Source organism: Vespa crabro, chromosome 8, assembly GCF_910589235.1.
Source record: "Vespa crabro chromosome 8, iyVesCrab1.2, whole genome shotgun sequence".
NCBI lineage: Eukaryota > Metazoa > Arthropoda > Insecta > Hymenoptera > Vespidae > Vespa > Vespa crabro.
Genome location: NC_060962.1, coordinates 8,840,639 through 8,864,135, shown reverse-complemented (window position 1 = coordinate 8,864,135; position 23,497 = coordinate 8,840,639). Strand labels below are relative to the sequence as shown.

The 23,497-nt window shown below is 33.6% G+C and overlaps 2 protein-coding genes across 7 annotated transcripts in view; one reads left to right on the top strand and one right to left on the bottom strand.

The window, feature by feature from the left end:
* The first annotated feature begins 425 nt into the window (after nt 1-425).
* On the top strand, nt 426-9,704 carry LOC124426204 (aminopeptidase N-like). Of its 2 annotated transcripts, none has more exons than XM_046967607.1 (17): nt 426-1,148; nt 3,406-3,593; nt 3,695-4,079; nt 4,241-4,640; nt 4,872-5,027; nt 5,156-5,461; nt 5,654-5,834; nt 6,012-6,162; nt 6,298-6,379; nt 6,642-6,819; nt 6,912-7,113; nt 7,294-7,571; nt 7,955-8,133; nt 8,325-8,492; nt 8,553-8,693; nt 8,769-8,850; nt 8,972-9,704. In XM_046967607.1, exons 1-17 carry the CDS (start codon nt 1,100-1,102, stop codon nt 9,128-9,130), a joined length of 3,285 nt encoding a protein of 1,094 aa, XP_046823563.1. In that variant the 5' UTR covers nt 426-1,099; the 3' UTR covers nt 9,131-9,704. The 2 variants fall into 2 exon arrangements, with proteins under 2 accessions (XP_046823563.1, XP_046823561.1); XM_046967605.1 differs by lacking the exon at nt 426-1,148 and adding an exon at nt 1,278-1,556.
* LOC124426206 (acetylcholine receptor subunit alpha-like) overlaps nt 9,511-23,497 on the bottom strand; it is a 130,855-nt gene continuing 116,868 nt past the window's right edge. For all 5 annotated transcript variants that reach the window (XM_046967609.1, XM_046967608.1, XM_046967610.1 and 2 more), the window contains 4 exons: nt 19,164-19,310; nt 18,398-18,556; nt 15,525-15,774; nt 9,511-15,062 (listed from right to left, as the gene is read on the bottom strand). In XM_046967609.1, the coding sequence (XP_046823565.1) occupies nt 14,871-15,062; nt 15,525-15,774; nt 18,398-18,556; nt 19,164-19,310 (748 nt within the window). In that variant the 3' untranslated portion in view covers nt 9,511-14,870. The remainder of the gene's footprint in view (nt 15,063-15,524; nt 15,775-18,397; nt 18,557-19,163; nt 19,311-23,497) is intronic.

The window sequence follows — 23,497 nt, the reverse complement described above, 5'->3', positions numbered from 1 at the left end:
ATGAAAGAAAAAAAAGAAAAAAAATGGCACGTTTCTTATACGGGAGAGCAAATAATACATCATTGGAATTATACGTTTATTTTTAAGCTTTTTTGTTTTAGATATTTTTGTAATTTTTTTTTTCTTTTTTTTTCTTTTTTTTTTTTTTTTTGTATTAAATCGTTCAAACAATACAAATGAAGCTGTGTTATCGTTATATCCGAAATTTCTTTTCTATCGCGAAAATGACATTGCCCTTGAACAACAAAAAAAAAAAAAAAAGAAAAGAAGAAAGAGAAAGAAACGTTGTTAAAAAAAGAAAAAAAAACAAAGCAAAACAAAACAAAACAAAATATGTATATCGCACAAACGAAAACGTATCTTTTTATTCGTAATTTCCTTTTTTGTCGCAAAAAAATGATTTCGCCCTTGAAAAAAGAAAAAAAAGAGAGAGAGAGAGAGAGAGAGAGAGAAGAAGAAAGAGCAGAGAAAAGGAAGGAAGGAAAATGAAAGAAACATTGTTAAAACGTATATCGCGTTAACAGATACGATACATACGCGTTGGGGAACGGTCGAGCGAAAAAGGAAATCGCATTTTCTTTTTTTTTCTTTTTTTTTTTTTTTTTTTTTTTTTCTTTTTTTTCCTTTGTACATATAGCCGAAAGAATGAACTACTATTTTGTGACAAGCCTATCGGAAATAATAGCATGACCAGGTAAAGAGAGGAACGACATCGGAGCGAACGCGATTAACAATAGTGGGGGTAAAGCCTGCAACCGTGCCCGGCGAACAGCATCCATGTAGTATCGAGGCCTCAGGTAAAACGTCAAATTGCGTTGCACCTGAACGCACGAGTCCACGACGACTACAACGACGATTACTACTAGCTGCCCGTTCGTGAATTTTTTTTTTTTTTTTTTTCTTCAATTTTTCTGCATCTCTTCTTCGTCGAGGAAAGGGGAGAGAGAGAGAGAGATAGAGAGAGACGGAGACTAAGACAAAAACGAACAGAGAGAGAGAGAGAGAGAGAGAGAGAGAGAGAGAGATTATATTTCTTTTTTTCTTTTTTTTTTTTTTTTCATTTTCATTCAAAAGTTTATATTAAAAATCAGAAACCAACATGAGACGAGGATCTGTATCGACTTGGGAAACTTTTGGAAGGAGAAGCTGTGAGTATCGTTCGCATTTTTTTTTCTTCTTTTGTCGTTGTTGTTTTCTTTTTTTTTTTCAATTGGATTCTTTTTGTCTTCTTTCCTTTGTTTGTTACGTTTTAATTCGTTCTTTTTTTTCCTTTTTTCTCTTCCTTTTTTTTCTTTCCTCTCTCTCTCTCTCTCTCTCTCTCTCTCTCACTCTTCTCTTTTTCATGATTTTTCATTATGCTTTAGAATGTTTCTCATATCGTAGTAATAATACCGTATAGTTTCGTAATAATTATTTCTATTCGCTTACGAATGTAAGGTAATTTCGTGATTGTCAATGTTTAATTTTAATAGACCGGACGTTATAAATGCGCGATTTTTGTCTACGATCGACAGTAAAACTTAGAACGACTGTACGTTGTGTTATTATTAATCCAGGTAAAAAAAAAATCTTTCGATTTCAAATACTTACGTACGTTATCGCATCGTACTTTGTTATTTCATTATTATTATTATCATTATTATTATCATTATTATTATTATTATTATTATTATTATTATTATTATTATTAAATTATTTTCGCATCGCAAAGGAGAAAAGAGAGAGGGAGTAGATATAATGCGAATATTCGTTTCTCTTTCGTTGTGGCTTCATTTTGTTCTTATTAAAAAAGTAGTTTCGGAGTTCTCTTGAGAAAAAGAAAAAGAAAAAGAGAAAGAAAAAGAAGAAAAAAAGAAATAAGTTCCATTCAACTGTTTACAAAGTTCATCAGAATCGCGAGCGTTATTCGAGCTCCTTGGTTAATACCATTATTATTCTGGAAGTCCATAGAAAAGCGGAGAAATGTGTATCGCTGTTAACGAGGGTCTCGCTTATAATTGCGGGATTGCGCTTTCTCTATTTCTTTTAGTTTCGATCTTCTTTCCTTTCTTTGTTTCTTCCATTTCTCTTTTTTTCTTTCTATCTTCCTTCCCTTTCTTCCTCTTTCTCCTTTATTTTTCTTTTTTTTTTTTTTTCATTTCTTTGGAATATTGTCCTTGTTATATTCACGCTCTGCTTTTCGCGAATTTCTCTCTCTCTCTCTCTCTCTCTCTCTCTCTCACTCTCTCTCTTTCTTTCTCTCTTAGAGAAAAGATAAAAAGACTTCCATAATTTTCTTCGATTCGATTATCGATATACGACTTCGCCTGGAAGACAAAATTGTCAATATTTTTATTTCAACAATTCGATATTTTTTTTTATATTTATATTTAAAAATTTAGATGAGAATATGTGTTAAAGGTAAAAGTGAGTGAACGTGTTGTAATACGTATTTACGAGAAAAAGAAAAGAAAGAAAAAGAAGCAGCATCGTTAAAAAACGTCAAAGTTACACTTTGCATCGTTGCGACCGTCTATTTACGCTTGGATCACGTTCGGTGATATAACAAAGAACCTAATTTCATATCATTCTTCGTGTTCGCGAGCAAACGCGAGCGTACGTTTCTACGCGAGTTTGTAAAGCTACAACATGACGTTTACGAACCTTCGACGATGAACATCGACGTTATTGTACATATTTGTAATTCTATGTGAATATACATATATGTATATATGTATATATATATATATGTACATAGATAAATAGAGAATAGGATTATGTAAAAGGATCTGTAATGATCGAGCTCTTTTAGCTTCACAGTTTTTATTTATTTTTATTTACTGGTTACAGTTACGACTCGATTCGAAAATGTAAACGAAAATTTCCTAAAAGAATAATGAAAAACAAAGAAACAGCAAAAAAAAAAAAAAAGAAAAAGTAGTCTAATAATGTGCATTGCTATGGCATAATGATTACACTATCGAATGCTGAGAATGCGAACTTGCGCATTGTTAAAATACACAAGTGAGAAGAGTATCGAGGAAGACCTTGAAGTTCGTCGGTCGAGGCTCGTTTACGTCCATCGTGCATTTTACACCACTGGAAATTGAATTCGATGATGTCACTCTTGTCAAAGCGATAACGCGAAATTCGACATGCCGGATTGATAAGAACGGCCTCAATGACTCGATTCTCATTGCACGAACGATTTCATGCCGCTAATCGCTGAACCTTTATTTCTCTTTTTATTTTTTTTCTTCTATTTTTTTTTTTTCTTTTTTCCTCTTTCTTTTTCTCTCCTCTCGTTCTTTATTTCCTTCGTACGTTTATTATTGTTCTCGTTATTAATCGAATCGTGTATAATAAATTATTAATTTTTTTTTTCCTTCTTTTTCTTTCTTTCTTTTTTTCCTTTTTTTTTTTCAGCTGCAAACATGGCACAGTATATCGGGGGACCTGCACAATTTATGACAAGCGACGATATCAAATACAGACCAACCGATGGTTGGTTTATATCATACAAAAAAGCGACCAGTATCGTAATATTTATTATTTTTATTCTGATCGTTGTTGGTCTAATCGGTTGGTACGGTCATACGACGCCGACAAAACGAGTAAGCGAGTCTAATGATAATTTTATTTCTTTCATCGATCATTGGGATAATGATCATAAGACGTATGTAATTTTAATTCATCGATCTTGTCATTATTGCAGGTGCACGACGCATTCAGTTTGATAAACGGCGAATCGACAAAAGAAATGGCTAAGCCCAGTCATATTTCTTCACACATTCGTCCATTAAAATATTGGCTTTATTTTAAACCTACGATCATGGATTACAATAATAATAATAATAATAATAATAATAATGATAGTAATAGTAATAGTAATAATAATTCGTCTGTATTAATGGGACGAGTTGTTATAAAATTTGAAATTGATTCTTCGAATCGATTGCAAAAATTATCATTGAACGCTATTAATATTACGATGAAACGATACGAGTTGTCATTTTTGATCGACGAGGATTCCAAAGTACCTAAGAAAAGATATAAGAGAGAAAACGAGACTAACGTTATCGTTAAAAACATTGAAAATGGTATGAAAATATTTGATGATTTTTTTTTTTAGGGGGCATTGAATTTCTAGAAATTTCTTCGTTTTCTTGTATTATTCTCCTTCTTCTTTTCTTTTTTTTTTTTCTCTTCAAATTCCAACTTTACGATTCAATAATTTCTAATTTATTTTCGATATTCACAGAAAACGATACAATGTCGGACGATAAAAATTCTACGATCGTGTCTATGGACGAATCGAATAAGGTTATCGTGAAGTTAGAAAACGATCCTAATATCCTTTTAGAAAATGGAACAACCTACGGGGAGGAAGAAACTGGACTTGTCCCGGCAAATGGCACTTTGCCGTTCGACTTCAAAGTGTCCAAGATCAAAGACGACTGGTTTTCCGTGAATGGTATAGGAAAGGGAGACGAAATCGTTCAGATAAAGGAATACGAAATAGACCAAGTGAATGGACTTCACGTGATACGTCCAACGGAAAAGTTGAAACGTGGTGTTTACTTTTTGATGATCGATTTCGAAGCAAATCCAACGAACGATGTCTTTTACGTCGTTGATTCGAGTTTCAACGAAGAGAATAAGTAAGTTGCCGAGATTGGAGAAGGATGTGTGTGTGTGTGTGTGTGTATATATATATATATATATATAGGGATGATAGGTGAGTGAAATAATGGCGAATTTTTTTCTTTTTCTTTCTTTTTTTCCCTTTTTTCTTCTTTTACATTTATCCCATTTAATTTACAATTTATTTCTCTTCGTGATTTTGAATAAAAAAAAGCAAAAAAGAACAAAAATCTTGTTTGAACGATTAGGAGGATGATGGGAACGTTATTAAAAACGGCAGAAGCCAGTCGTTTATTTCCTCTTTTCGACGAGATATACCTCAGAGCGATTTTCTCTTTATCCGTTGAACGTCCCAAGGAGATGAGAGTATTATCGAATATGCCTTTGAGGAGTACGAAGGATGCGTAAGTAAATTAGTTAATGATATATAGCGTTCGTATTACCGGGAAAGATTTCTTTCCTTTTTTTCTTTTCTTTTTTTTTCCCCCTTTCTTCTTCGTCTCTCCCTCAAGAAAGAATATTATCGTTTAAGCTCAGATAATTGCCTGATCGATACATTCAACGATACTCCTCCGATATCGCCTCACAATTTGGCATTCGTCGTTGGTAATCTCGAGGCATTGATTCAAACGTTGATCAACTCGAAGATATTTGTTACGTTTTGGGCCGAGTTCAATACTACTTCTCAGGGATTCTACTTGTTGAACAAAGTCGAGCCTACCATAGTTGGTTTGACCGACATATTGTCGATATCCTATTGGCTACCAAAGTTGGACTTGGTTTGTCTACCTTGGAAAATTGTTAGATCGTCGGGAAATCCTGGTCTTATCACTATGCGGTAAGTATTTACTAACACCTTTAAATTAGTCTACTAACGATTAATTGAAGTTCCTCGAATTCTTGACGTGCACAAATCGGCTAACGCCATTCTCATGAATATTCACGGTTGAAACGTGTTGCGGCATAAACGTAACTATGTACGGTTACGCTGTACTATTTCATTTTTCGCCAAATGAATATTCATTTTAAGGAAGTCGTTGTTTTACGCCGACGATCGATCGCCCTTGGTTACGAGAACGGAAGCCTTGAAGACATTAATAGGTTTGCTCGGGGAACAATGGCTTGGCGGTCGGGTCAACGTGAAAAGTTGGACGAATGCTTGGATATTGGAAGGATCGTTACTTTATTTTCAACATCTATTGATTGAAAAGGCAAGGGATTAGCCGAGAATTTCTTCTTATATATCTTTTATAATTCCATCCGATTCTTCGCGATTTATTTTTTCTTTTTCTCTTTTTTCTCTTTTTCTTTCTTTTTTTTCTTTTTTCTTCTGACAAGAAGAAACGAAATCCCTCCAGAGACAGATTTTCATGAGACACAAATTTCAGATAGATCCGTCATTGGGATTCGCTCATTCCTTCGTCACCGACGTTGAAACGAAAGCGATGGAGTCCGACGGATATGATTCTTCAAGGTCGTTCCAAGTGAAAATCAATCCGCTTCGCATAAGATTGTTATCCATGGCACGTAATATGAGAGGTAAAAAAAAAAAAAAAGAAAGAAAGAAAAAGATAAAAAGAACATTTTTTTTTTTTCATCATCCATTCTGTTAGATCTCGCAGTCTCTTTTCTAAGATGAATCTTCTCCTATCTTTCGATTGCTTCTTTTTATAGGAGCATGTCTGATTCGCATGTTGCATGCCACGATAAGCAATGATACCGCCTTTAGGATCGCCTACAAGAAGCTCCTAACGAGGTAGTGGGTATATAACGTGTAAGATGCATGTAAATGATAAATCAATTCTTAGATTTATTTTCTCTCTCTCTCTCCCTCTCTCTCTCTCTCTCTCTCTCTCTTCGATAATGATGTCATTTTTTTGACATTTTTTTTGTTCTGTTTCATCTAAAAAAAAAAAAAAAAAAAGAAAGAAAGAAAAAAAGGACGAACGTAGTAAAAACTTCGTTTCGTTTATTTCAAACAATAATATTTCATAGATCATTAATATTTACGTTTCTAGTCAAGACGACGGAAGCGTCGATGCAACGGAATTTTGGAATTTCATGAACGAAGAAGTAAAAGAATTTCCGGACAACTTATCTCCGAAGGAAATAATAGATACTTGGATTTCTCAGACTGGATATCCTCTCGTTACCGTTTTGAGGAATTATGAAGAAGGATCTGCCATCGTCAGACAGGTTTCTTTATCCAAGGATTTCACTTTTTCATTATATATGTATCCGGTGTATAAATAAAAATGAGTAACGTCGGGACAATATTATTATCGTAGAAAAAGTTTTCTTACGATGTGCCAACGGCGGAAAGGAATGATTTATGGCATATACCTTTGACTTATGTTGGAATTGATGACGATTGGTCGAGTCCTAAGAAGGAATGGCTCGAAAAGGAAAGGGAACAAATCTTTTACAACGTTAGTACGATCGATGAAAAAAATCAAACTGGTTGGATCTTATTTAACGTCAACAAAACTGGTTGGTAAATGTTCGTTAAAAAAAAAAAAAAAAAAAAAATTAAAAGAAAAGAACAAAAACAGAAAAGAAAGAAAGACAAGAAAAAAATGTCGATACTTTCTTTCGATTATTATTATTGTTATTATTATTATTATTATTATTATTCTCTTTTTTTTTCTCGAAATTAAATCAAATTCTTAGGTTACTATCGTGTTAATTACGATGAAAAAAATTGGCGACTACTCGCAATGGCATTGGATGAAAATCACGAAGCTTTCCCAGTAGAGACAAGAGCATCCCTCGTGGACGATGTCTTTGCTCTGGCAGCAGTTGGCTCTTCGAAATATGAGACGGCTTTTGGCTTTATTAAATATATGCAAATTAAGGAAAGACATTACGCACCATGGAGCGCTTTCGCGCATCACGTTTTCAAATTAAATAACGTTCTTTATGAGACCTCCGCCTTCCTCGACTTTCAGGTAAGCGTGAGAGTGTAAATTGAGGGAAGATGTAAAATGATGAAAATTATCACGAGCCCGTATTTAAGTTTGCCTTTAGACTACAGAGATATAGATAGATAGATAGACAGATAGATAGATAGATAGACCGAGACATAGAGAGAAAGATAAAGAGAGAGAGAGAGAGAGAGAGAGAGAGAGAAAGAGAATGAAAGAGTCTAATCAGCAACATTCAACGAGAAAAATGAGAACAATGAAATAGAATTTATAAAATTTGCATTAGCATAACTTTTCTTTTTTTTTTCTCTCTCTTTTTGATTCACTTAAGTTTTCTCTTTCTTTCATTCTTCTTCTTTTTCACTCTCGAGGAAAATTTTTTCAACCCGACACGATTCACTTTTCAGGAATTTCTACAAAAATTGATTACGCCATTGTACAACGAGGTGATAGAGAAACTCGAGGAAGGATCACCGCTTACGTTATTCGCTGTAAAATTAGCATGTCTTTCGGAACATCCGAAATGTCTCGATTGGGCCAAACAAAGTTTCGTCGAATTGAAAAGGAATCCATTCTTCAAGCACACGTAAATATTTCATATAGAAATATAAAATAAATTTGGATAAGTTATGAGCTTTTAAAAAAAAAGTTTACATTTATTTACATAATTATTTATTCATGATATTATTGAATTAAAGATATTAATTTGTCTTCTGATAGTACGAATACTATCGTTATCCTTTTTCTTTAACTTTAATGAAATGAAATTATTCTCAGGATTCCAATGTACATACGTCGAACGTTGTATTGTACAATCGCAAGGCATGGTGGTCATGACGAATGGAATTATCTTTATCAAAAAGCACGAAACAGTATGAAAACTGAAGAAAAATATAATCTTTTGTCCTCCTTCGGTTGTTTCCAAATTCCTGGTGTTCTTCAGTCGTAAGTAATATTCATTTATATTGAAATAATTTCTTACAGATATTAATTATAATATTTTAGAATCATCGATGAGATCCTTCAGGATGATATATATAACGACGATGAAATATGTATGATATTAAAATCCTTTTCAAAGAATCCAATTGCATCTCGAATGGCTTATAAATTTATTATGCGTAATTGGAAGAATATATTGAAAAGGTATTATCGAAGTTTTAATTTTTATTTAATAACTATTAACATTCCTCACCTTGTATTATTTTAAATCTATTTCAGATTTCATGATTCTTATTCGATAATAAGGTCCTTCATTCTGGCGATGATGAATAGTGTTACGAACGAACAGGATTTAATGGATGTACGTATTATAGAAAATTTCTTTCTTCTTTTTTTTTAATGCTTTTTTTTTTTTTTTTTTTTTTATAACGACTATAACGAATTCAAATCGTACGATTTTCCTCTCTTTTCTCATGTTTTAGCTTCACACCTTTTGGGAAAGTAATTATGAATCCATAAAGACTATTAAATATGCTGCGGCTTTGGTCGAGGCTAAAGCGAATTTTGCAATTTCGTTGATTAAAAATTATTCCCAGGATATAAAGGAATGGTTAAAGGACAATAATGATTCGGGTGTATAATTTTGCGAGAGGAAGAAGAAAAAAGAAAGAAAGAAAGAAAGAATGAAAGAAAGAAAGAAAGAAAGAAAGAAAGAAAAAAAACAAATATTTCGAGAATTTATATTTTTTCATAGAGACAAGCCAAGTCTTTCCGTGGTAATGAATTCCACGAGACGTTGAGATATAAGACTTTTATGATAGCATCATTGTCACATAAATCTTGTGAGATTATTAGATCAACAGAAAAAGAAAAAGAAAAAAAATAAAAAGAAGAAGAAGAAGAAGAAGAAGAAGAAGAAGAAGAAGAAGAAGAAGAAGAAAATAAATGTATATAAAAGGATCATTTATCCTTTTATTAGTTGAAAGGACGAAAAGAAATTGGTAGAGAAAATTACGTGAACTTTCTACGACAACAAGTTTTATTCTCCGAATGCTTTTCTCAAAGCATGATTACAAAACCAAGCAACAAGAATCTCGTCCTTACATCGAGTAGCCTTAGGATGATAGTCGTTAATATAATATTATTTTAAATAGGTACATATTTAACAAACGATAGGTAATATTGTATCTAACGATAATAATCATTACTCAAATAGTTTACCGTTTATTCTTTTTCCTCATTGTCCTCATTTTTCTTTTCTTTTCTTTTCTCTTTTTTTCTTTTTTTTCTTTCTTTTTCTTTTCTCCCTCGTTCTTTCTCATTCATTCTCGGATAATAATGTGCTATTGCTATTACGGTACAATAGTTAACTATATTATCATCGTTATAATAATAATCTATCATATCACTTACTCCCACGCTCTTTCCTTTATCCGGGTCCTCTACCTTTCAGCTAAGTTTTTATTTATTTTTATTTATTTTTTTTTTGTTCTTTTTAATTATTGTTTTTTTCTTCTTTTTTTTTTCTTTCTTTCTTTCTTTCTTTTTCTTTTTTTTCTTTTTTTTTCTTTTTTTTTTTTTTTTTATTAATTAGGACATTTCATATTAAATTCTACGTTCACGCAACTCACTTCGAAGACGTGTAAAATGACGATCGTGATCCTCTCATTTCATCTCTTTTGCCGAATCAGAACACGGATGTCAATTTGTATAATTAGTAAAGGAATTAATTAATTCACTTCTTCCTTTCTTTTGTCTTTTCTCTCTCTTTTTTCTTCTTTTTTTTTTTTCTTCTTTTTTTTTCTTTCGTTTTTCCTTTCGTTTTTCAACTTCTGTCAATGAAAGGGTGCGCGTGTTTTCTTTTTCTTTTCATTCAACTTCTTACACGCTCTTTTTTTTGTTCTTTCTTCGTTTTTGTTCTCTCTCTCTTTTATCCCTTTTCTTTATTTATCTTATTGTCCGTTTATTTCGCTTAATATTTCTTTCTCTGCATAAGATTACTATTTTACATTTGTTTTTCTCTAACGATGTTTTTTGAACATAAAAAAAAAAAGAAAAAAATTCCTTTGATACTAAATTTATCTGTACAATTTCGTGCATTTGAGATTTTAGAGATAGGATAAAATGATTCTGATGGTGGACATGAGATTCGTGAGTATGTTTCATTGAACAATTTTTTCTTTCCTTTTCTTCTTTTTTTTTGCAAACATCCGCGTTTTGATCGTTTCTTTTTGGAACTTGCGTCATTTGAATTTAATAAAAATCGACACTCTTTTCTTTTCTGTTTTTGTTTTTCTTAATGCCGTAAATCGAGCTTCGAAAAAGTGTCGTTCCATTTGTGTTAATTCGATCTAATAATAATAATAATAATCATTATTATTATTATTATTATTATTATTAATAATAATTATTATTAATATTCGAAAAAGTTTGATCGCGCCATCGCGATAATATAATCGTAATCGAAGATCACGAAAATCGATCACGGTGTAAAAGATTCGTGACAATCGTAATTTAATAATCGTTTGTCATATCGATACGATCGAATTTTTTTTCGGGGATAAATCGATACTTCGTTTTTCTTTTCTTTTCTTGTTTTCTGTTTTTTTGTTTTTTTTTTTTTCACTTTTTATTAAATGACGAGACAGAGACAGTGAGAAAGAGAGGGAAGGAATGCGCATATGCGTGACCGTGTGTTTATGCATGTGTCTGTAGTGAACGATTTTTTTTTTTTTTTCGTGCAAATGATCCCTTGGATTTGATCAATTATAAAAAAATGTCAACCATTTTATAGCATATACTCGACTTACAAGGTATTGTTATTTCCTTTTTTTTTTTTCCTTTCTTTCTTTTTTTCTTTCTTTCTTTTTTCGCTATTTACACATTATTTACAGCTTAGCGATTAATTAATTGATTAATTAATTAATTAATCAATTAGTTTCTTTTTTTGTTTTCTTCTTCTTCTTCTTTATTTTTTTTGTTTTCTCTCATCTCTCATTTTCTTTCTAAAATATCTAAAATCTAAGTGCATGCCTCTCTCTTTTTCAAACGCTCAGCTCGTATTAGTGAGTTATGCTCTTCCGGGACGGGTATCTAGATACGAGGAAATTACTTTTTTACATTCGTGAATACGTGAAAATCGACGATACTCGGATCTCGTTGGATGGGATTTATTCGATCTAGAATTTGAGATCTAGATTACTCGTCTCGGAAAGTATTATATTTTCCGTCGTCGTTCGCGGAAAAACACATTGTCGTACTTAATTATAACGAATAAGTACTTACATGTCTCATTATCATAGAAAAACGTGTGCGCTTTTTTTCTTTTTTCATTTTTTCCCCTTTTTCTTTCCTTTTCTTTTACCTCCCTCCCTCCCTCATTATATTTCTTTATTATTTTCTAGCGATTTAGTGCGAAGTTTTAAGTTCGTCATTCGGTTTCCCTCATTTTTTTCTTTTAAGCAAGAGAAAGAGAGAAAGAGAGAATACTCGCGCGATCCTTCGAAAATCGATCCGTAGATCGGATTTCTTTCGTTTTGTCGAGTTTTTACGTTCGCTGGACGATTCGTTAGTTTCAGGTAACTTTTTCATCAGGTGTTTTTACGCTCGGTGCATCGCCTTCTTTGCACTTAAGGCGATTAAAATTTAAATGAAAAAAGAAAAAAGAAAAAGAAAAGAAAAATAGAACCAAAGTAAATAGAAGAAGAAGAAGAAGAAGAAGAAGAAGAAGAAGAAAACAAAAAGAAAAAAAGGAAAAAAAAAGAAGAAGAAAAGAACATGTGTCGATCGTCCCCCCCCCTTCCCTTCCCCATATTTTCTCTTCTAACTCTCTCAGGGAAAATTCTCTATCGATCGTTCGCGACGATAAAATGAGAATTACGAGAAAACATTTTTTTATAATGTATATATATATATATATATGTATATATATATACATACATAATAAGTATTGGCGATGTTTCTCTTAATGGCAGTAATTATGAAAATCGATATCGGTCCGTCCTAACAAACGTTAATTATTTACAATCCTGTGTTAACAACGTACCGTTTGGCACGGGTACACGAAAATGTTCTCTTACAATTACTTCATCTCATTCTTGTTAGGTTCGAACCACGCTTTATATGTACGTTTACGTACTCTTACTTACGTACATACGTATGTATAATTGTATAATATATAATGTATATATAATGTATATATTATATATGTATATGTATACTTTGAAACGTCGTAAAATTTGATGGCTTCAACTTGCGTTATGTTTTTTCGCTCTCTCTCTCTCTCTCTCTTTCTCCCCTTCCCCTTCTCTCTCTCTCTCTCTCTCTCTCTCTCTCTCTTTCGAGAATCTCATTCGAATGTTTTTCAACTTTTACGAACGAGTTACGATTGTTTCTTTCTCTTTGAATTCTTTGTCAACGATTAACAAAACGCTAAGTTGATAATTTCACGACGAATCATTCTTCGACGCATAATGTCACATTCGTCAGCATAGGGCGAATGTCAGTTCATTCTTATCAGGCATAACTAACAATTATTATAAATATCATAAACCACAATACAGTAATTTTATCATACATATGTTTCCTTATGCGTTTAATGTGTGTTTTTTTTTTTTTATAATCGTGTGCGCTTTCACATATTACATCGTCGTATGTATAATGTTCTTTTATGTATATCTTTCTGTTTTCATGTGTGCATGAGAGTGTGTGTGTGTGTGTGTGTGTGTGTATATGTATGTATGTATGAATAGCTAAAAAAAAAAATTTATGAACGACGACTCACTGTGACATCGACCACGAAACTACGGTATTGAACAACGGTAGTGAACGTTCGTTCAATTTGTCTACAACTATCAGCTTTAGAATTCGTATGCTTTACTTGTTCTTACCGTACTATAATCGGTTATCTTTATTCTAATGCTTCCTTCGCGCATTACATCCGATTCGTCCTTTCTCTTTTTCTCTCTCTTCTTTCTTTCTTATAAAATACAAGAACAAGGAATAAGTTATTATATTGCACCGCGATTATCATATTTTAACTTGAGAGATTTTATTAATATCGAAAATTGTATCCTTTTTATTTTCTTTCTTCTTCTTATTTTTCTTTATCTTTTTCTTTAATCCTAAAAGGAATATAGGAAAATCGCGGTGCAATTAGTTATCCTTGTCTCGATTATTTTCTTAAAACGTACGATATACGTAATATGTATGCTTGCGTCGTATGTATGTATTTATTTATTTATTTATGTATAATTCGTACAAACGGATACGTCCCTAAACGTTTACGAGAATAATCGGATACAATTGAAATAAATTACACCCTATGTGTTCGTGTACAATTACAACGAGCTAGCTAAGTCGTGTTATACAATATTAATTTATTTCTAATATATATATATATATATATATATATATATATATATATATTTTATTTCTCGTGTGTCGCGCGTGTGTTTCGGCGTATAAAACATAATAATCATTAATGTTGAAGTCCGTTTATCATTATCGCCTCGTCCTCTCGTCGGATTCTCAAAAGCGCCTCCTCTCATCGTAAATCATTTCTCGGGGAGACGTCGAGAACAATTGGTAGAGCGAGATGACACTTGTGGGCTCGCTAATATAATACTATAGTACCGTTTAAAGTAGCTCGCTGTTAATTTACTCGAATAATTAAGTGGCAGCTTCGTATTAACGCATTACACGAGCACGCTACATATAAGTAATAACACGTTGCTCTTTCTCACCTTCTCTTCTCTCTTTTTTCATGTAATTATTACTGGTTGAATAGTTTCTTTTTTCCATCATTCTTCATCTTCTTCTTTCTTTTTTTTTTTTTTTCTTTTTTATCTTTCCTTTTCTTATATTTTCTTTAAATCATCGCTGTCATACGTACCTCGCGAGAAAAGTGGAAAAATTCCATTCGATGGATGATGATGGATCCTGTGGATCGATGGATCAAATGTCCTTGGAAATGGAAGAGTACAAAATGAAAGAAATGAGTGAAGTGAGTGAGTAACTGTGTTAATGAATGATAGAGATAGATAGATAGATAGATAGAGATAGAGAGAGAGAGAAAAAGGAAGAGATAGAGAGAGAGAGAGAGAGAGAGAGAGAGAGAGAGAGAAAAAGTTCACACGTGCGGATGTGTTTGTTTCTCTCGCGTATAGATGTTAGTCACTTAAAAACATTACACAGATTATCGTCGTTTCGTTCGACGATAAATCGAGCCCTATCGCCGTAAAAAATGGTGGAGACCGAGGATCAGGTTGAAAGATATTTCGGAGACTCCTAAAAGATCAGGAAGGATAATCGACGAAGTCTACCGAAGTCTACGTCGTCGGCCCTTTAGTTTTTCTCTACGGTGCAGGGCTCGGGCATGGACTACTGGGGTGGACACTTTACCACTGTCGTCGTTGCGAATTCACTGAATTTCTTATCGATCGGGACACGATCGTCATACAACGTTGGCGCTTGTAATATAATTCCGGCTGTACCGACCAGAACGGCCAGTGTGAAGATCCAAAGGAACAATCTGTCTAGGACCATCGCCACGTATTTCCAATCCTCCTTAACCTGTCGAATATGAAATTATATTTTGTGAGGATTTTTTTTTTTTTTTTTTTTTTTTTTTTTTTTTTTTTTTTTTTTAGGATACTTTCATGTGGTAGCTGCGATAGAAGTTACAAGAGCGTCGATCAGTGTGACGTTAAAAGTAAAGCTGCCCCTTGTGATTTAATTGATCATAAAGTAAACATCATAGCTCTGCATGTAACTACAATGTAAATAATTTCATTGTAAAACAATATTTAATATTTCTTAGGCTTCGTTCTTCGTCATCGTTATTTTCATCGTTCATCACAGCTTCCAACATAAACGTATCCATTAAAATGTTATACATCGGATTACATTGGTACGTTTGATTTTTATATTAATGCGAATTAAAGTTTTGCAACAGTATTATTTAATTTATCGTTATGATTTAAGTTTGACTTCTATTAAAAGTATTCTTGCGATCGATAGATGCGATCGTTTCACCTTGGTTGAATCCTCCAACATTTTCGTATGTTCAGCGATGAATCGGACGCATATGCAGGATCTGTGAATTTCCGGGGGACAACGTGAATGCGAAAAAGCCGGTGGATTTCTTAATACTGGACTTTTAACTTCCTCGATTCCTCCCTCGCCAGGTACCGAAAGATCCTCGCACTCGCCACGAATGGGAAGGGGCGGTAAAGGTGGTCCATGGATCAGGCAGCTTCCACCGAATCTCGCACCGTCCGTTAGACTTTTTTTTTTTATTTTTTTCCATTTTTTTTTCATCAATTTTTTATTTTTTTTTTTTTCGTTCCCCAAGAAACAATAAAAAAACCAAAAAAACACAGGATATTTTATTAGCATCCTTATATTAATAATCTACGTTCATAGTGAAACTAAGACAATTGACCTAACAAATACGAATTATCATCTATTAGAAAGTACGACGTTTATTGGTCCTTCGAAAGTAATTAATTATCGTTTAATCTGATAATCGTTTCTTCGTTAAACTTTATAGTGGCAATATATATCGTTATTCAATAAAGTTTAATTGATTTTATCGATTAGCGATGCATTTCAATATAAATTAAAGAAGGTATCGCATGAAAATTGGTGAAAAATTTCGCGAATCGGTAAACCGTTGTTCTTTCTATCGATCGATATTATTTGGTCATCGATCGATACATCTATCCCGTTTGCTCGGCTCTCCTTTCTTTTTTTTCCTAATCAATTTCATTCCCAGTGCAAGCTCTCTAACGGTGTAGATAGTGAAAGTGAAGTGCACTTTTTTTTTCTTTCTTTTTTTTCCTTTTTTTCTTTCTTTTGTTTTTTCTTTTCTTTTCTTTTCTTAAATCAAGTCAAAAAAATCCAGCGAGGAAAGAGTGCACGAGTGATGTGTCTTATTTTCGTTTATTAAAAGAAATATTTAATTAGTAGTTTTTTTTTTTTTTTTTTTTTTTTTTTAATTCGATCGATTATTACGCATCATTAATGAATATTGCAAGCGTTTATATTTTTTATCGGCGCGTTCGTTACTGTCTACTTCTCGTCATGCGCGCATGCATATACGCTATAATTACGTGGATTCTCTTGGAAATTTTTTCGACACGAAATTTTTTTACCTCTTTTTTCTCGTCTCCTTTTTTTTGTTTCTTTTTTTTTTTTATTTTTTTTAATTTTATCAAATATTTTTTAAGGCAATTACCGAAAATTTTAATAATAGATTATTAGTATAATAAATGTATCAATTGGAGAGTTTCATAATTACAAATTACTTTCAAATGAATGTAATCTATAAGTAAAATATTCGATACGAAATAAGAATTTATGATTGTCAAAGGGGAAGAAGTGTCGATGGTGTAGATCTTAAAAGGTAGAAATTCTTTTTTATCCCTTTTTCTTCGCTCCGAATCGAGTTTCTCCGAACGTCGTAAAAGTTTGAAAACGCGTTATAGCTTTTTCTTTTTTCTTTTTTCTTTTCTTTCTTTCTTTCTTTCTTTCTTTCTTTTTTTTTTCTCTCTTCACCGTAGCAGCAATATCACATTGGCAACGAGAGACTCCCCTACGTAGAGAAACTCAGTTCTCAGGTTAAATTCAAGTCTGAACTTGGCTCACATTGGAAACTCGTAACTTCGTTAAGCTATTGACTCTTCGATTATTAAGTTTCCTTGGATATATCGAGCTTCGCGTAAACTGCTTTATACTCGGGATAATCATTTCAATAGGAAAGAAATTAACAAAGTTAATAGAGATACTCTGAGAGAAGGTCAAATTGATAAGATATAAAAGAGAAAGAGATAGAGAGAGAGAGAGAGATTCTCTAGTCTTTCGATCGACTACTACTTAATAGCATTCGCATAGTTAATCGAATTCGTTTGGTTGCTAGCTCGATTTTCTCGGTGCTACGAAATTTCGAAAACTACTTTTATTTCGACGAGAGCGTGTTTTCGATAGGATCGAATTTACCCTGTCGTGTCCATGGGAATGAAATTGAATTTAACGTCCCATATGGACCGTGTTTAATAGCTTGGCAATTTAATTTCGATGATCGTTAAAATAATTTTTTTTTTGACAGAGATTGAAAGTAATAGTTCTGACGCGGCTTCGGATAAATCAATGAAGCAAAAAGAAAGATAGATAGATAGAGAGAGAAGAAGTGAGGGGAGAGAGAGAGAGAGAGAGAGAGAGAGAGAGAGAGGGACGTAACCAATACCCCTGTGTTAAATTGTATAATGCGTTTTAGAATCAACCGTACGAATACTCAAATGTCTACAGTTAATATCTTTAACGAAGAGTAACGTAGATACGTACATATGTACATAGTACATACGTACACGAAATGTGAAATAGATTTCAACAATAGATTCGTGTTTGTAAACGATGTGCACGCGATCGTTGATACTATTCCAAACTGTAACCATGAAAATGATCACGTACGTTGGCATTGCATTCTCGATCGTCACGATTCCAAGGAACGGAAGGTGTTATTAAGTATTAAAGACTAAAGGGAAATATGAGAGAAGAACTTCTTTCGTTTGCAGGATAATAAAAGTAAAACAAATTTTTCTTGAATAAAGAAAAATATTCATCTCGTCGAGAGAAAATAAATGAATAATCATCGGTTTATCTTAGAAACTCCATTCGTACTCGTTGAATATAATAAAAGTTTTTCGATCTATTCCTCTTTGTTCCTTTTATTTTCAAAATCGAGTTGACCAACACCCCAGCTGATCTCTCTCTCTCTCTCTCTCCCTCTCTCTGTCTCTCTTGTCCTCTTTCTTGCACTTTACAAACAATTATTAGCAAAAGGCTCGAATCTATCGAATATAAGATGAAATCATGAGGAAATTCTCTCAATGAATTTTCTTATTTACCTCGAAGGCGAGAGATCCTCTTTGGAAGGTGGCCGACTGTGGAACCTCTTAGGTGTAAAATGTTCCTCGCTCTCCTCGTGAGTAGACGGATGATAAGGGTAATAGCAAGTCTTCTCCTTCCCTCTTACCGTTCTCATCAGTACTCTGCCAGATGTGTACCTGCGATCAGAGAGAGAGAGAAAGAGAAAGAGAGAGAGAGAGAGAGAGAGAGAGAGAGAGAGAGAGCGAAAGGATACGAGAAAAGGAGGATAGAGAGAAGAGAAAAAGAAAGGGAAAGAAAAGAGGGGAAGGGGAGAGAGAAAGGAAGAGTAGAAAAGAGAAGAGAGAAAAGGAAATCATTAGAAAAGAGAAGGATTCTGTAAATACTACTTATTAGAGGCGATTTTGTCCTCGCGAAAGAAGATGGCCAGGAGAGAAGAGAGAGAGAGAGATAGTGACGATGATGAACGTGGCGATTTAAAAAAAAAAAAGGGATGGGAGAAGGGACGAAGGAAATGAAAGAAAGAAGTGAGAAAAAGTGTAAGGGCAGCCATTATTCATCATTAAGCGTACAAATCTCAAAGGTCCCTTTAATATTTTCCTTTTCCCTTATTTATCCTTTTAAATCTCTCTCTCTCTCTCTCTCTCTCTCTCTATCTCTATCACTGTTTGACGTGTTTTCTTATAGTCCAATTTCCCTTACACCCTCCCTCCTCCTTTCTCCTTCTATTGCGTTGTCATCTCCGGTGATCGATCGATCATTACGTTGCACGTCGTGCTTACTTACCTGTTCGTCTCGAATTTGTACATGGGTCTTCTCATCACCAATAAACGCGGAAGAATGTGGATGAAGACTCTTTTAACCCATGGCGCCATCTGATGCGTTTGCGGTGACCGGAAATGGACATTAAGGACGACGACGGTTACGCATATACTGTAAACAAAATAAATTTTGTAAATGATAAATTCGATAAAATATAATTTGTCTTATAAAATTAATCAAACATTTATATTAATATCGTTTTGTTTTATTTTCTTTTTTTCTCGATTGGCATTGTTATCAAGGAATTCATAAAATGATTACCACTATCTCATTCTTTATCGTACCATCTTTCTCTTATACAAACTGTTTCCAAGCGTCATGGAATTGAAGGAGGGTCGAACAATGGAAATCAATGGACCATTGGCATAATACAGACATTCCGTATCTCGCCCTAACTCGCATCTCTTTGGCAATTCCGCGAATTGATCGTTAAGAGGTCGACCTGTCTTCTCTCTCTCTCTCTCTCTCTCTCTCTTTTTGAGAGAAGAAGAGCCAAGGCAAATTGCCATAAGGTATAACCGAGAATGACTGGTAAGGAAGGAATGTAAATCTCACGAGACCATTCATAATGGAGCCAGCCATTTGCCCATCGAAGGTCGTTGCTCTTTTCTTAAATGGTAAGGGACAGCTTCTGCGATTTAAATTACATCGACGCTCTTTCTTCGAATCGATTTATCGAATCGCTATCCATCTTCCCAAGTCAACCCCTTTCTTATTCTCTTATCATTCTCCTTTTCTTCCTTTTTTTTTTTGCTTTTTCGTTTTTCTCCTTTTTTTTTTCTTCTTTTTCTTATCGTCGTTATTTCAACCCTTACAAGCGTCACCAAAAAGGAAAGCATCGTTTACTCTCGCAAGTCTTTTTAATATTATCTTTACATTTAGATAAAGGCGGAGAAAAAAATTGATAAGAGGGGAAAGAAAGTTAAAGGAAAGAGAGAGAGAGAGAGAGAGAGAGAAAAAAAACACGTGTTTCACGTCACCGTATAAATTAGTAAAGTACAGGCGTCTGGAATGTAACCGTGCCACTAAACGTTATATTACCTCCGTTGCACACCAAAATGGTTCTATAGTAATGGAATTGCGTTATTACCGCAAGATTTAGCTGCTCGTAATTTCGAGATGGAGAGAGAGAGAGAGAGAGTAGAAGGAAAGGAGAGTTGAAAGGAGGTTGTAACCTACGGTACAAATTGGGCTCGAAGCGAGAAAGTAATTTCTCTCATTTATCGTCATGCAAAATACATTTACCTAATGAAATATATGTATATATATATATATATATATATATATATATATATATATATATATATATATATATATAATAGAAATAAAAATGAAAGATTTATTCGTTCAGAAATTTATTAAACGCGCAATTTTTTTTCTCTCTCTTTTCTAATCTAGTACAAGGAATAAGATCAAAGTTTTTCTTTTTTTTTTTTTCTTGTCTTCTTTCCTTTTCTTTTTCTTTCTTCGAAGAGGTATCATTCATTTTAAGAAGAACGGTTTCTGATAGCTTTGAAGTTTTCGTTTTACAAGTCAATGCATAACCGGAGTGAGTAGTTTAATACTCGTTATCTACCGGCCGTGTTCGTATTATTCTATCTTAATTTACATTTAAGAACTATAAGCCGTTGCCTTGAAATTTCAAGGGAAGAAAAGCTTCTCCGGACTATAGATACCTAAAGAGGAAAGAGAGAGAGAGAGAGAGAGAGGAAGAGGGAGTGGGAGAAAGAGATGCTTCTCTTCTTTGCTAAGAAAACGCGAGGGATTAGAGAGGTGGAGGGAGGGAACAGAGGACTCCGGCTGGATGTAGCTTGCTTGTGCTTGCTGATTAATGCGTCGTTCCTCTTTCAATGTTACCAACGTGAGGAAAATTTAGAAGTTCTCCTCGGATATCAACGAAACAGCAAACACGCCAAAAGCCTTACCATATATACATTACCTCTGCAAACCCTCCCGCCCCTCCCCAAGTAAACTGTTTTCATTCATAGTTGCTACAGCACGTACATATACGGTAATAAGTATTTACTTCGTTTGTAGAAAATTTTTCTTACTTTGAATTTCTTTCCACATATATAATGACATTAATTCGGGTCTTCATTCACAATTTTTTTTTTAACGAGGACTATTAATATCATAGTTTTAAAAAATTTCCTTTTGTGCTTTAATTACTTTTAACGTTTCATATAAAATCTCTTCTCTCTTTCTCTCTCTTTTTTTTTTCTTTTTCTTTTTTAATAAATTTAGTTTTATCGATTTTATTTTTTTTTTTATTCTTTTAAATATATTATATATATATATATATTTTTTTTTTTTGTTATGAAAAATTTCAAACACTTTCGCATGTAAGCACTTTGATCATGAGAAAAATATCAAGATAAGGCACTTTTTCTACTTTTTTTTTTCTTCTTCTTCTTCTTCTTCGTTTTCTTTTTCTTTTTTTATTAGTAAAATTAAGGACTTCAATAAGGAAACACGAAGAGGAACAGCTATCGTTGATGCAGAAATTTTCAAGAAGGTCAAATAAAGTTTGATCATTCGAGTAGGTACGTCCTTCATCTTTCTTATTTCTCTTCTCTCTCTCTCTCTCTCTCTCTCTCTCTCTCTCTCTCTCTCTCTCTATTCTCTTTTCTTTCACGTGATCTTTCTCTTAAAAAACCATTCTTTCACCCTGTCTCTCTCTCTCTCTCTCTCTCTCTCTCTCTCTCTCTCTCTCTCTCTCTCTCTCTCTATCGTGTTACTTCGAGCGTACTTTTTGCTAAAGCTTTTCTGGTGGACCTACGGATACTGCGGGAAGCGTTCTTTTCTTCATGACTGATGGGCGACGATGATGAAGCGACTTGAAAATTTGTAAGACGGCGATTCTCCACCGTGACGTAGGAAATCCGAGTAAAAAGGTAGTAGACTCGATCGAAAACTTTTTCTTGCCAAGGCTCCTTTGAGATTCTAGTTTCGTTCTTCGATAATCCTTTCTCTTTCTCTCTCTCTCTCTCTCTCTCTCTCTCTCTCGTTGAATCTCATGCATAAAAAAGTTCTTTTATTCCTTTTTTGACTGTACGTGAGAGAGAGAGAGAGAGAGAGAGAGAGAGAGAGGGATCGTACATGTCGACGAATACGTTTTAAATAATCGATTATCCGGCACGTGTTACGAGGTACAGGATTGGTGCTCCACCCGCATTGTCCAAAAAACAGTCATTCACAGAGGGATCTGTCCGTGGCAGAAGAAGGACATTAATCGATTTGTTCGGATCCTTTGACCTCTCTTGGAAACAGGATCGTTCGTTATCTATCTGTTATCGAAAGGCAATCGGATAATTTTGCTTTTTTTCATTTCTCTCTCTCTCTCTCTCTCTCTCTCTCTCTCTCTCTCTCTCTCTCTCTATCTCTCTTCCTCTCTCTGTTTGTCTTTGTATCTGTCTTTTTAATGGGAATGACTTGAATCGATTCGTTCGATGGCTTAATGCTTTTTTCTTTTTTTTTTTTTCTTTCCCTTACCCTCTCTCTTTTTTTTATTCTTTGCCTTTACATCGAGGAAAAATCTATTCTTCCTATTAAAAATGAAAAAAAAAAAAAAAAAAAAGAAGAATCCTACTCTTTCTACCTATTCTTTCTTCGTTTTTTTCTTCTTTTTCTTTCTATTTTTTCTTTTTCCTTTTTTCTTTTCATTATAAAAATTCATTAGATTTATTTCACAATTCTATCGACATTGACGCAGAGACGTCGGTGGATTTTCTTTTTTCTTTTTATTTTCTTCTTTTCTTCCGCCATTATGTTACAACGGAAAGATTTTTCTTTTGAAAGTAGATTAAACAAAAAAAATGGAGAAAGAGAGAGAGAGAGAGAGAGAGAGAGAGAGAGAGTGAGAGTGAAAGAGACAAGCGTAACGGCGAGAATTGGTAGACACAAAAATCTCTCGGGCAACTTTGTCGTCTCTTCTTCGTTTTAATACGCCGATCGAGCATCGTAATGGGCCCGGTGGCTAACATTCGAGCTGAGTTTCCAACTTGTTTAAACTTTCGACGTGGTCCTATCAATCGCTTCGAAAACTTTTCCTCTTGTATCCGAACGTTTCCACTCTTTTCTCCTATCACTCTTCCTCGCTCATTTTTATATCTATTTTTCTCTTCTACTATTTCCTTTTTTTCTCCTTCTTTTATTTCCTCTTATTTTTTTGTGCGTTCCTTTTTTGTTTATGTTTTTATTTTATTTTTTTTTTTTTTGTATTTTTCCTTTTTCTTCCCCTTTCTCTCTTCTTCTTCTTCTTCTTCTTCTTTCTTTTCTTTTTTTTTTTTTTTCTTTTT

Bases quoted from the DNA above. Each gene is read 5' to 3' on its own strand.
- LOC124426204 (XM_046967605.1), top strand. From the start codon at position 1,487: ATGCGCGATTTTTGTCTACGATCGACAGTAAAACTTAGAACGACTGTA. The intron at 1,557-3,405 runs GTAAAAAAAAAA...TTTTTTTTTCAG, and splicing joins TTGTGTTATTATTAATCCAG to CTGCAAACATGGCACAGTAT. The intron at 7,114-7,293 runs GTTGGTAAATGT...TCAAATTCTTAG, and splicing joins ATTTAACGTCAACAAAACTG to GTTACTATCGTGTTAATTAC.